The sequence below is a fragment of the Trichosurus vulpecula genome, chromosome 9 (genome assembly GCF_011100635.1).
Source record: "Trichosurus vulpecula isolate mTriVul1 chromosome 9, mTriVul1.pri, whole genome shotgun sequence".
In the NCBI taxonomy this organism is placed as follows: domain Eukaryota; kingdom Metazoa; phylum Chordata; class Mammalia; order Diprotodontia; family Phalangeridae; genus Trichosurus; species Trichosurus vulpecula.
The window spans coordinates 6660143-6672609 of NC_050581.1; the positions used below are offsets into that span (position 1 = coordinate 6660143).

The following is a 12467-nucleotide window of genomic DNA, read 5'->3' on the forward strand; positions in this document are numbered from 1 at the left end:
TACAGGGCTTGCATTTTGTAGTCTGATGGTAGATACAGTAGATGCAAGAGCTTGTGCTGCACTGACATAGCCTTCAAGAGCTTAGGACTCCCCCTTCTTCTGAGGTGAGATGGGAATTGGACGTCAGTGGAGGGGAATAGGTTGTAGGAGCAACAGAACAGCTGTGTAATTGCCGTGTGGCTAAGGAAGACCCCGTATGGGACAGAGAGAGAACTGGTCATTTGGTGTCCTAATGATATCCTTGTTACGATAGAGCTTTGTAGCTAAAAGCAATTCTCCTATCTTTCTGCCCTGGTTTTCTTTCTCAGCAGGAAGAAATTGGCAGCATCATTTTAAAGAAAGTGTGAGAAATATGGTGATTTATTAATGATGGTGAAATGTGTGGAAATACAAAGTGCTATATAAATATTTAATAATAATAATGATGGTGATGGCATTTGGGCCAGCAATTCCACAAGGAGCCAACCTACATTTGTATTATGAGATGATGGCTAGAGTTAGGAACCAAACAGCTAAGTTAGGATATATTTAAGAGTAGCATTAGCATAAATTAATATTCATCATGTAGCTACAGTTTACCGGCTGCTTAAAGTGATAGGTACTTCATAGAAGATTGGATCAAAGTGGCCTTTATTCTCAAGGAAAACATGAACTTTGAGTCTTCATAGCCCTAGTGGAAGATGTATGATATGGTCCTATAATGATGTGGAAATTGTTTTAATGGGTCAGCATAATTTCTAACTTAGCTTCCGCCTCTCTTTCCTTGCTGAATTTCTACCTATCCTTTTATGCCCACCCTAAATGCTATCTCCGCGTAAAACCTTCCCTGATTCCCTTGATGGGTAACAAACTTCCTTGCCAGATGTCATACCATTCTATTACAATGTTTTAGTACATCCTAATCCACTCACCATTGTTGTGCCAGTATCTTACCCCTAACTGGAGGGCAGAGACCACGTTTTGTGTCAACTTTGTACGTCTCAATGGTGTTTCGCGTACAGAGCCTGATTAATAATGTTTGTGGTTATTATATAGTGTATAGTTGGCTAAGGAGGAAAGGGACCATACGACCGTGAAAACTTAACACACATAATACGTGTAGCATGAAAAACAGAGTGGCATAGTGGGTAGAGGACCAACCTCAGAGTCACGGAGGCTTTTGGACAAGTCACTTGACTTTTTAGTTGATGGTTAGTCAATGGGAACTCTTTAAGACTTAAAAGTACAGAGCAGTTCCTCATCTGCCTTGGTAGAGGGAGTTTTCTATGTCAGTGAGGTCATAGGACTGGTCTAAAAAATACGTAGTCTTTGCTTTTCCCTACTGTGTCTTTCGCTCCACTGGAGTTCTGTATAGGTGCTTCATTGCGGCTTGGAGAGGACCTTATGTTTTCTAAGGCTATGCCAGTAGTATACAGGCACTGGTCAGTCTCTCCTACTAATCTTTATAGATTAGTTATAGACTTTATAGACTTTGTGGAGGAACCTGGTGATAAGAGTGTATGTCCAAGGACCATCCTGTTTTCGCCATAACAACTTTCAAAGACCTTCTGCTATTCATAGAAAAATGATGATTTGTATTATTCAAGAAGATACCCATGATTGTTGTCCTTCACTCTCGAAGAGGATCAAAGTGACAGCACTGTGCTAGAGTCAAGTTACGGTGTGTCCATCTGTGACTGATCAGACCAATATGAGCTCGGAATGTTCGACCACAGGTCGGGCACAAAGAGTCTGTGTGAACATTTGGGGCGGGTTCTCTAAACCAACCGTGAACTTCAAAAGTCATTAGCTACAGCCATGGTCTTTGAAGTGAAGTTTTTGTGTGCCCCAACAGAGACATAAGACTTCTTTCTTCTCTGACCCTTTTTCCCTTTCACCCTTTTGTTGCCCTCCCTATTCATCCCTTCTCTTCTCCACGTCCATTTCAGCTGTCCAGCATGAAGAGCTGGAGCGACATGAGACAAGAGGTGATGTTTCTGACCAACGCGAACGGCAGCAGTTCCTCCACCCAGGTCTATCAGGCAGTGTCTCGCATCGTCTGCGGCCATCCTGAAGGTGGAGGACTGAAGATCAAATCCCTTAACTGGTACGAGGACAACAACTACAAAGCCCTGTTTGGAGGAAATAACACCGAAGAGGAGGTGACAAACTTCTATGATAATTCTACGAGTAAGTACCTGGGACTCAAGCCCTTCTTTCCTTGAGACGGTCTCCTCCCGCAGTCATCATGAAGAGGCTGAGTCCTCCCTTTTCTGAGGGGCAAGGGGGGATGGAAGGTGATTGTTGTCAGTGGCCGATGACTCTATCAGAACTTGATCTGAAATACATCTTGATGGTCAGAGACCGAGCGTGTGTTCTCTGATAGGACCAAACGGTTCACTGTTCATTTTTGGTTCTTCATTGAGAAGGAAGAGTTAAATACTCTGGCAGCTTCCTATCCATTAGCCGTGTCTTGGTGGTTTGCTATGGGTGTACACCTTTTGCTCAGTGAAGCAGTGTGGAGCCAGTGGTACCATTTTAGACAACGGTATACTTTTTTTCATTGACAACATGTTGCAACTGTTTCTCCATTTCCCAACCGCAAGTGTGTATTTCCACCATCGCCACACAGCTTTTGGTGGTCTGATGTAAGATTTTTTTTTTCTAAAGTAAAACACCAATGGCTTGGACATCTGTAGGTTGCTTCATGGTCCTGAAGTTTTTGTTTGATGAGAGTTTTATGAAATAGCGCCCTAACCCTCTTCCTTAGTCCTCATGGTCACTCTAGATGTATTCCGCTTTATGTAACATATATGTTATATGATATATATGTTATATAATATAATATATTAGATAACAATATAACATTTAGTTTAATAAGGTAGGGGTCTTGAAAGCTGTGTGTAAATGCAATTTTTATAAATTATGTCATTTGGTGTAGTAAAAGTTCACTATTTAAATAAAAAATTTTTTTTTGGTAAATTAAAAAATTTCTTTGTATAGTGAATAAATAAGTCCCTCATTAAGCTCTTGTAATTTGGATTCTTGCATATTAAAAATTGTTACAAATCTTTACACGTGTGATGTGAAAAGAATTAGGGAGACCAATTGAGTGGTTCTTTGTTCAGAAACTGAGGTTTTTTGGTTAGCCTAAATATTCTAGGTCAAATTGAGCCCTCAGGTAGGCCTGTTCCATTTTAGTGGCAACAACGTAAACCTCAAAAGGTCAGTGCGAGTACAGAATTATTTTGAGTTTGTAAACAGTTTAAAAAAGTTTTAAACCTTTGTATTTTTTCCCTATTTTAAGTGTATACACTTGTCTAAGACACATAATTTATAAAAATTGCATTTACACATAGCTTTCAAGACCCCTACCTTATTAAACTAAACTTTATATTTTACATGAAGCGGAATACATCTAAGAATGGCCATGAAGACTAAGGAAGAGGCAATGGTGCTGTTTCATAAACCTTCCATAAAACAAAAACTTCAGCACCATGAAACAACCTGCAGATGTCCAAGCCATTGGTGTTTCACCTTAGAATCCCTGTCATTTAAAATGAGGCAGAAGTATGAATTTTTTTTTGCATATCTATGTTGACTGGATCCTCATCTCGTTCTCTCATAGCTCCTTATTGCAATGATTTGATGAAGAATTTGGAATCTAGTCCTCTTTCCCGAATTATCTGGAAGGCTCTAAAACCTCTGCTTGTTGGGAAGATCCTATATACTCCTGACACTCCGGCCACAAGAACAGTCATGTCCGAGGTGAGTAGTAGATGGAGACTTATAACTGGTTTCTGTACTTGAGAATCCCCCAAATCTGATGATGATGAGGAGCATAATTACCATAAGTCAGAAAAAGAAAGAATTCTTATTTGAGTATAAAGAACACTGCATTTGGAGGCAGAATATTGGGTTCAAATTAGGCACATGCCATTTGCCACCTCTTTGAGGTAAAAGACATCACTTCACCTTTGGGGACCTCAGTTTCTTCATCTGCACGTTGATGGAACTGGGCTCTGTCGTCTCTAAGGTCCCTTCCAGCTTTAAATCCTCTGCTCTGTCATCTGGAAATACACTAAGAAAGGGATGGAGTTTGACCTTGATTTCAGAAGTAGTTCTGAGCTTTTCACAGAGTAATGATGTTTGTGTCGGTTTAGAAAGTCAGATCATGCTTAGACTGGATTCTAATATATGAATACACTTTAATTTATGTTTGCTTTTAAAAAAAATTCACCAAATGCTTCTGTGCCTCATTTAAGAAGAATGACTTTGTGATGTCCTTTTTCTGGAAGTTAGTGTATCTCTTCTTCTAACTTATGGCTTATACCAAGCTAAAGGTAGAGTGTGTGTGTGTGTGTGTGTGTGTGTGTGTGTCTTTGTGTGTGTGTGTGTCTGTGTCTGTGTGTCTGTGTGCGTGTGTGTGCGCGCATGCACATATCTATGTATGTGATTATACTGCTAATGGTGTCATTCAACCCATAGATGGTCTAGGTTGAATTCTGCCCCATAGTTAGTTTGAACAAGCTATGTCTTGTTAAGATTTCTTTTTCTTTTTCTTTTTTTCTTGTTAAGATTTTACAGTGTATTGGAAAGAATACTGAACTTGGGGGGGGGCGCTGTAGCACATGCTAGCTGTGTGCCTGTTGGTAAATCACTTCCTCTCTGAGTCTGTTTCCTTACCTGTAAAATGGTTGAGTTGAGGAGAAACAGCGTGATATAATGAATTAAGAGCCAAGATAGGCAGGTGGGTGGGGCCATAGTGCACAGAGCACTGGGCCTGGAGTCAGGAAGAACTCCTCTTCCTGAGTTCAAATGTGGCCTTAGACACTTATTAGCTGTGTGACCTTGGGAAAGTCACTTAACCCTGTTTGCCATAATTTTCTCATCTGTAAAACGAGCTGGAGAAGGAAATGGCAAACCACTGTAGTATCTTCACCAAGAAAACCCCAAATGGGGTCACTAAGAGTCGGACACAACTGAAGACCTGAATTCAAGTTCCACATCTGCCCACATGCTGTCTGCGTCACCTTGAGCAAGTCATTTAACTTCTCGGTGCTCCTGTACAACTCTCTGAAACTCTTTATGTTGGAGAAAAGCTGCTGATTTGTACTGATCAAGGAGGTCCTAAACCGATCAAATCACAGCTCTGGACCGAGAAAAGACCGACAAAAACAACAGAAAACCCCATCTTCTTCGCAGGGTTGTTGTTTCATCACCATCCTCCTCATCCTCATTGTGGTCGCTGCTTTGGTTACACAAGGTGTCCGAAACGTCTTAGTTACCAGCTTTATACAAGTGAATTAATGTATATTTATAAATGTATGCTAGTATTGAGAGGCATCATGTTTGCTGGGTTTAGAAGGGTAGGGCCTAGTTCAAATCCTGACTCGGCTGTTTCCTGCCTGGATTACCTTTGGACAAGACATTTAACCCCTCTGGGACTCCTCCGGCTTCCAGCGTAGGATGCATGATCATTTGATTGCCCTAAATTTATTTAGAATAACAACTCACTAAGTGGCCTTCAGTAAAGTGATCCCATATAGGGAATGGAGATAAAACCATACACCTTCCTACTCCGTTTTTGTAAGAATTGTTGCCTTAAAAGGCTTCTCTACTCTCTGCGAGTGTTTCTGTAAGGATCACGGGTCTTCCCTGAGGCTCCTTGGAGAATAGTGGCTTTCAAAGGTGGAGTGTGGCTGAACTTGACCATGCTACCCTTTCCCCCTTCATATCTGTGGAGTTGTAGGACTTGTTGGCTTTAGAACAGACCCTCTCCCTATCTGTAGTCAGCATCTATGTAGTATATAAAGATCAGCAGATTGCTCTACCATGTATGATCTCATTTGATCTCTCAAGTTTTGGAAAGTTTATCAGCACAAAGCAGATCTTCAGCATAGCAGGGGATTGTTGGGTGGTGTTTTGTTCCGCCCTCCCACTCCCCTCCTTTCTCTTTTCTTTAGTAGTACCAAATTATTCTCCTGGTCAGCACTGTGACCCTTTATTAGCAGGGCTGAGCTTCTCCAGGAATCGTAGCAGAACTGTGGTCAGGATCCATTGCGGCGGGGCACAGTTTGGATGTGAAATGTTTGTGCAGTTCATGTGATGACAGTCTCTCTCTCCTCTCTCTCTCTGTCTCTGTCTCTCTGTCTCTGTCTCTGTCTCTCTCTGTCTCTCTCTGTCTCTCTCTCTCTCTGCTGTTGCTCATCCCTTCTCACCTCTCCCTACTCTAGGTAAATAGAACCTTTCAGAACCTGGGAGTATTCCATGACCTGAAAGGGATGTGGGAAGAGATCAGCCCCAAAATTTGGACATTCATGGAAAACAGCCAGGAAATGGATCTCATCCGGGTGAGTCCCCTTAACTACCTTTGTATTTGCCAAAACTGGGCGAGGCACAATTCCCAGAAGTGATCCGAAGGAGTCCTTATCTTGAATTTCATCAGCAGCTCTGCTGTCCTCAGCTTTTCTCAAACCACAGGGCTGTTGACCCTCAGCAGAGGAGTCACTGCCCTGGCAACAGCGATGTTGCCCGTACAGTCCCCACATCGCTTGTATAGATAGACAAGGATATATCCATGGAAGAGGAGATAGACAAGGATGGGTGAGGAATGGGCTTTCATAATGCCCTGGCCCTTTCTGTTTCTTGTCTCATACCGACTATGACGTAGAGGAGGAGCACCTGGATATACAAAAACAGGAAAAGTAGAAGATATACATAAGACACACTCTTTATGTAGGAGCCATTTTAAAATCCTCTCCTGAGGCGTGGTGAAAGTCAACAGGGCCTTGGGCAGGCTGTAGATAATAGCATCTATAACTCTGTTTTCATGCATCGTGAAAAGGATAAATGTTTTAGAGACAATTGAATTTAGAATTGTGGCCGCCTTGTCAGTGCTGAATGTCTCCCTCGATTTTGGTGGAGTGCTATTTAATCACATTATCTTCTGACATGCCCTGTGCCGGAGCATCGTTAGCTGCTGTTTTCTCTCAACAGGATGGGTGAGAGCTATTTCTGTCTTCTCTGTTTCCACCAATAGGCAGAGGATAATTCTGTGAGTCTTCTTCCCTTTAAACGGTTACTGTTTGAAGGGAAGAATAATGATGGAGACATCCACACCTCAGACATTCCTGCATAATTTGAGTTTGTGGGGTGAGGGCCCTGCTTCCTAATGCCTCCACCCGTGGTCTCATGCATGATGGCTAACATTTATTTAGTGCTCCAAGGTTTGCAATGTGCTGTCAGCTCACTTGATCTGATCTTCACGACTCTAGTGGAATAGGTACTGTTATTATCATCCGGACTTTACAGATGGGGATTGCAAAGATGAGAAGGAAAAGAGATTTTAAGGGACTTGACCAGGTTCACATAGATGGTGAGCATCTGAGGATTTGAACTCAGGTTTCCTGAAAAGTCTACCACCTTCTCCACAATGATGATTCTTAGAGAAAGCTCAAAGAAAGATCTCTGAAGGCTTTTCCAGCTCCAGATCTGTTAGCCTATGATCCTGTAGATCTTGGATTCAGATTTTGCCTCATTTACTTGCCAGCTGTGTTGTCTTAGCCAAATCATTTAATTTTTCTAAGGCTCAGTTTTTCTTCCTTGTAAAATGGGGAAATGATAATTTCATCAGCCACCTCACAAGGTTACTGTGAGAAAGTCACCTCAAGTCACAAAAATGTGAATTGTTAGGATTTTTTATTGTGAACTCTTACAGGTATACCGCTCTTTAACACCACTGGGTGTGTGCTTGAGAAGTTGCCTGTGAGGCACATTTTTATGCATGGATCTCTGTTTTTCAGTTGCTTGGCACCGTTGTTTCAGAGTCACTTCAGCTTTATTTCTGATTGAATGTCCGTTGACAGTGGTGCCTAACACTCTGTTCCTTCTTCTCCCTGTCAAGTAATCAAATCTTTAAATGCATTAGGGAAACTAATGTTCAGATGAATTCTTTTGTAGAAGGAAGACTCCTTCTGTAACGCGAGAAGTCACCCCCCTGGTGTAAGTTTATCTCCTTGGTAAATTTAGAAGGGGTTCGACCAAGTGTTAATGAGTCTTACAATACATAAGAAGAGGTGATTTTTCACATTTAAAGAAAGGGAACTTGGTGGGTCAGATAAACATCTTTACCGAGTAGGTCCATGGGTATTAGGGAGGGTAGGATAGACTTCAATGATACAGTGGCACTGTGGCCCAGGCCAAGGCAAGGAAGTCAGCACAGGTCATAGGATCAGAAGAAGATTGATGAGAATTCAGGCAGTCCAGTCAGCATGGGTTAGGCCAACACATACAGGTGTCCTTGTTAGCAGTCAGTCAGTTAGCACCGTAGTCCCTTTTATACACTCAGAGACAGATGTGTATGTGTTTGTATGTCTCTGTGTGTGAGACGTGCCCATAGTCACCCAAACTTGTATGTGTCAGAGGTAGGATTTGAATTAGGTCTTCCTAACAGGCCTGGTTCTCTGTACTTTGTGTCACACTGTTTGTGTCTGACTTTGTGGGCAGGGAGAGAGAGGGGGAGAGAGGGAGAGACAGAGACAGAGGCAGAGAGAGACAGAGACAGAGGCAGAGAGAGACAGAGACAGAGGCAGAGAGAGACAGAGACAGCGAGGGAGGGGGAGAGAGGGCCTGCCTGCCCCATAGTCAGGAAGACTTGAATTAAACTCATGCCTGGAACTTAAACTGTTTTTGTGTCCCCTCCCCAGGCAAGTCAACCTTCCAGTATTCTGGGAATTGAGGGGTTAAGTGACTTCTAAGTTAACCTTAAGTTAAGGTTAAACTCTCTAAGACTGTTAAGTTGAAGGTAGTTGCTGGTGTGCTTTAGTGTAGACCTTGACCTCTCTTCCGTGCCCCTTCTCTGTGCTACCTCCCCTCCCCCCATCTAGGCCTGGTGCCCAGTTTGCGTTGATTCAGCTCTTTCAGTGCTGAACCCCAAATGGCAGTACATCTATTCTTCATAGATCTTATATGACCCTATAGGAGTTGCCATTCCTTTAAGAACCCATTCTTCCTGGCTTTGTACCATATAACACTCAACCCTGGTGTTTTAATCCCTTTGTTTTTATAAGGTCTTTTTTTCTCAGGACTAACTTTCCTTCCCTCCCCAATATATCTTTAATTTTTTTTTTCCTTTCTAGCTTCTCCCTCAGAAACTTAAACAAACCTGCCATCTGGTGGGGGCACTGGTCTCGGTCGTTAGAATCGGTGATAATTTTCTGGACACTAGATTCTTTCAAAGTAGGGCAGGGACTGTGGGCCAAGGTTACCTACCCCTTAAAAAAGTGATTGGTATATAAGTAGTAAGGATAACAATTATAATTCATACTTAGGATTGCTTTAAGGTTTAGAAAACAAATTACCTTTAAAAAACAAATGTGAGAGAGATGATGAGCTCAGGGTACAAAAAGAGGCCTACATTTTGAACAGGGGCAGTATGGAGATTTATTTTGCTTGACTATGCATATGTAATATAAGGGCATTATTTTTCTGTTTTTCAATTTAAGGGGAGGCAAAGGGGTTACTACATAGAGTTACTAAATTTTTTAAAAAGCAAGTCAAGTGGATCATTGAAGTATTTTTAAATATATAAAAGAGGATGGAAGAAAGGTTAATCAGAGGCAGACAAATGTGGCAGCTTCAAAAATAACATACAGGCTTTATTATATACTTAAAAGAAAAGCTAGTTTTTCATAATATGGATTTGTACCATCTTCTTTTTCTGTTGTACTCTATATGTGGAAATGGACATCATATTTAGTGTTGGATAAATTCAGAATATAAAAGAAAGGAAAAAAAAAGATGTATTAGTCTCACTGTGTATGCCTTACCTTCTGAATATATACAGTTCTGCCTTCACTGAAGCTACTGTTTTCCCATCTGTAAAATGGGGATGATAATGCTTTCATGTTGTGCTTTGTAAAATGTAAAGCATCATAGAAATGTGAGCTATTGTTATCATGGCTGTCTTTATCGAAGTAGTTGTATTATAGACACGGAACCTTAAAGAGGGAAGTGAGGTAGAACAGACAGAATACTTTGTAATTTGAGGCTGGGATGGCAAATCCCACCTCTGACACTGCTTGTGCGTAATGACATTTGGTCAGTCAGGCCTGAGGTTGCATGAAATTTCCATGGAATAAGGAGGTTGGATTAGATGGCCTCTAATGTCCTTTACAGATACAGATTCTGATTCTGAAAGTCTCCCCCATCTTATGTGTTGTTCATGGAGGATCTGTTTCCAAGCTCCTTCTCATATCTATTCCTCAGAGGTTTGGAATTCAAGATTCCCTAAGATCTGAGCTCTGCAGCTCCATGCCAGTGATTCACTGGGTTACACACTATTCTAAATAATAAGTAGGGCAGCAAGTTGCCTCTTTTATATAAATTTGAGTCCTATTCTTTGTATGCAGGCCTTAGTTGGAGCAAGTGTGGTTTCCCCAGCTTCACGAGCATCTTAGTTGGATGAGTCAATACACATTGGTCAAGCATGTGCCAGGTGCTGTGCTGAGGGCTGGGGCTCCAAAAGAGGCAAAAGACAGTCCCTGCCGCCAAGGAGCTTACAGTTTAATGGGAGAGACAACATGCAAACAAAAGTATACAAAACAAGCTTTAAACAGGATAAACATGAAATAATTAATAGAAGGCACTAGAATTAAGAGAGATTGGAGAAGGCTTCTAGTAAAAGATAAATTTTTAGTTGAAACTTAAAGGAAGCCAGGGAAGTCATTAGGAAGATCTGAGGAGGAAAATGTTCCAGGCATGGTGGACAACAGGGACATCTACCTGATTTGCTTTTTCCTTCTAGTGTGGACCATTTTCCAGTATGAGGGGAGGGAAGTGAGTTAAAGGAAGGCATTCTAGAGTTGTGGAAACAACACTACGATTTATCCTTATCTGAAGTAGTCACCCATTAGAATGAGAGACTGAGAAAGATTTGATGGGTTGTTTTTGATAAGATAAATTCTCAGAAATTGAATTTACCTTTGATGTAAGGATGGGCCTCTGCAAGGCTAACCTTAGGTCACTTCTGGACTCCTAATGTTACCTGTGAGCAATACAGATTCAGCAAACCTTTACTCATCACCTACTGTGTGGAGTCCTGTCCTAGGTTTTGTAAGAGACACAAAGTTTAAGAAGTCACTGCCCTTACAGAGTACATAGTGTAGTAGAGGAAAGCATTGTGTGAATCTTACAGTGTTCTATAAATATGTATTATTATTATTAGGTAGATGGTACTTAGAGACATCTACGTATCATCAATCAAAAGAAAACTTGTAAAGTTTACTGTTACTCTGTCCGCATTTTTAGTAACATCATTATTTTCACCTTGGTCTAGTCATGAGGAACATCCTCTCTTTTTTTCTTTAGTGGGTTATTCGTTAGTCTAGACTTTGTTGTACTAACAGCACTTTCTTTTGGAATGGCAGACTCTGTTGGACAATAAAATCACCAGCGATCTTTGGGGACAACACTTGAACGACTTAAACTGGACCACTTCAGACATTGCAGCCTTTTTAGCCAAGTACCCAGAAGATGTCCGGAGAGCCAGTGGTCCGGTGTATACCTGGAGAGAGGCTTTTAATGAGACAAATTGGGCAGTCCAGACAATAGCTCGATTCATGGAGGTAAGCTGATATGAACACAAAAATTATATACTAAAAATGTGTTTTTTGAAAGTCTTTTCTTCTCATCTAGTATTGGTTGTGAATCTACTGTGTGCAGAGAATTGTCATAAGGGCTGTATTCCTAGATGTGCTTCATAGTCTCAGTGTAGTTAGGAACATAAAGATATGAAACAGCTAGAGCAAATACAAGGTAGCATTTGAGCTTATGGATGAGTGTGGCGCAGTTTAGTGCAGTGCTGAGGAGTTCACAGTAAGGGAGACATGAGCACAGGGTGGGGCTAACTAGGCTACTTAGAAGTGAATCTTGAGAACCTTGCTTTTTTATGTCTTCCTTTCTGTGAATGTTTCCTACATTCTGCAAGGGGAGTTAGAAGGTGGATGCAATGTGGAGGGAGCCTGTAAAATCATGGGGTGCTAGTTCACAAGTACTGCCCCATGATTCTTGTTTCATAGCAACGTAGATGCCTTCGGAAAACAACCATCTTATTTTCTTTAGGTTTCTAAAGGAAAAGCTTTTAGGAAGTAAAAATATACATTGTTAAGAATGCTTGTTGGGGAAGGAGTACTACTGGTACTTCCTTCTGAACAGCTTTTTGGGGCTGATTTAGTACTACAGCAACAGCGAGGACATAGAAGAGATGCCAAGCAAAGGACCTCATCCGAAACCAAGGTCGAGTTCCTAGGCCAGAGTCTGGAACTTGATCCAGAGGAAACAGAAGAAGAAAGCAGGAATCAGGGTCATACGATCAGATGGATGTAGGAATTCGAGGAAAAGCAAGGCAGGAGATCGGGGGAAGGGACAAAGGGTCCAGACAGGGAGGGAGGCTGCGTGGCTCATCGCTCGCGTGTGGTAGAGTACCT

The 12467-nt window shown here is 41.6% G+C and overlaps 1 protein-coding gene across 1 annotated transcript in view; it reads left to right on the top strand.

The window, feature by feature from the left end:
- ABCA1 (ATP binding cassette subfamily A member 1) overlaps positions 1–12467 on the top strand; it is a 155786-nt gene that overhangs the window by 90376 nt on the left and 52943 nt on the right. Inside the window, exons 9-12 of the mRNA XM_036739172.1 lie at positions 1929–2169; positions 3608–3747; positions 6216–6332; positions 11409–11606. Of these exons, the coding sequence (XP_036595067.1) occupies positions 1929–2169; positions 3608–3747; positions 6216–6332; positions 11409–11606 (696 nt within the window). The remainder of the gene's footprint in view (positions 1–1928; positions 2170–3607; positions 3748–6215; positions 6333–11408; positions 11607–12467) is intronic.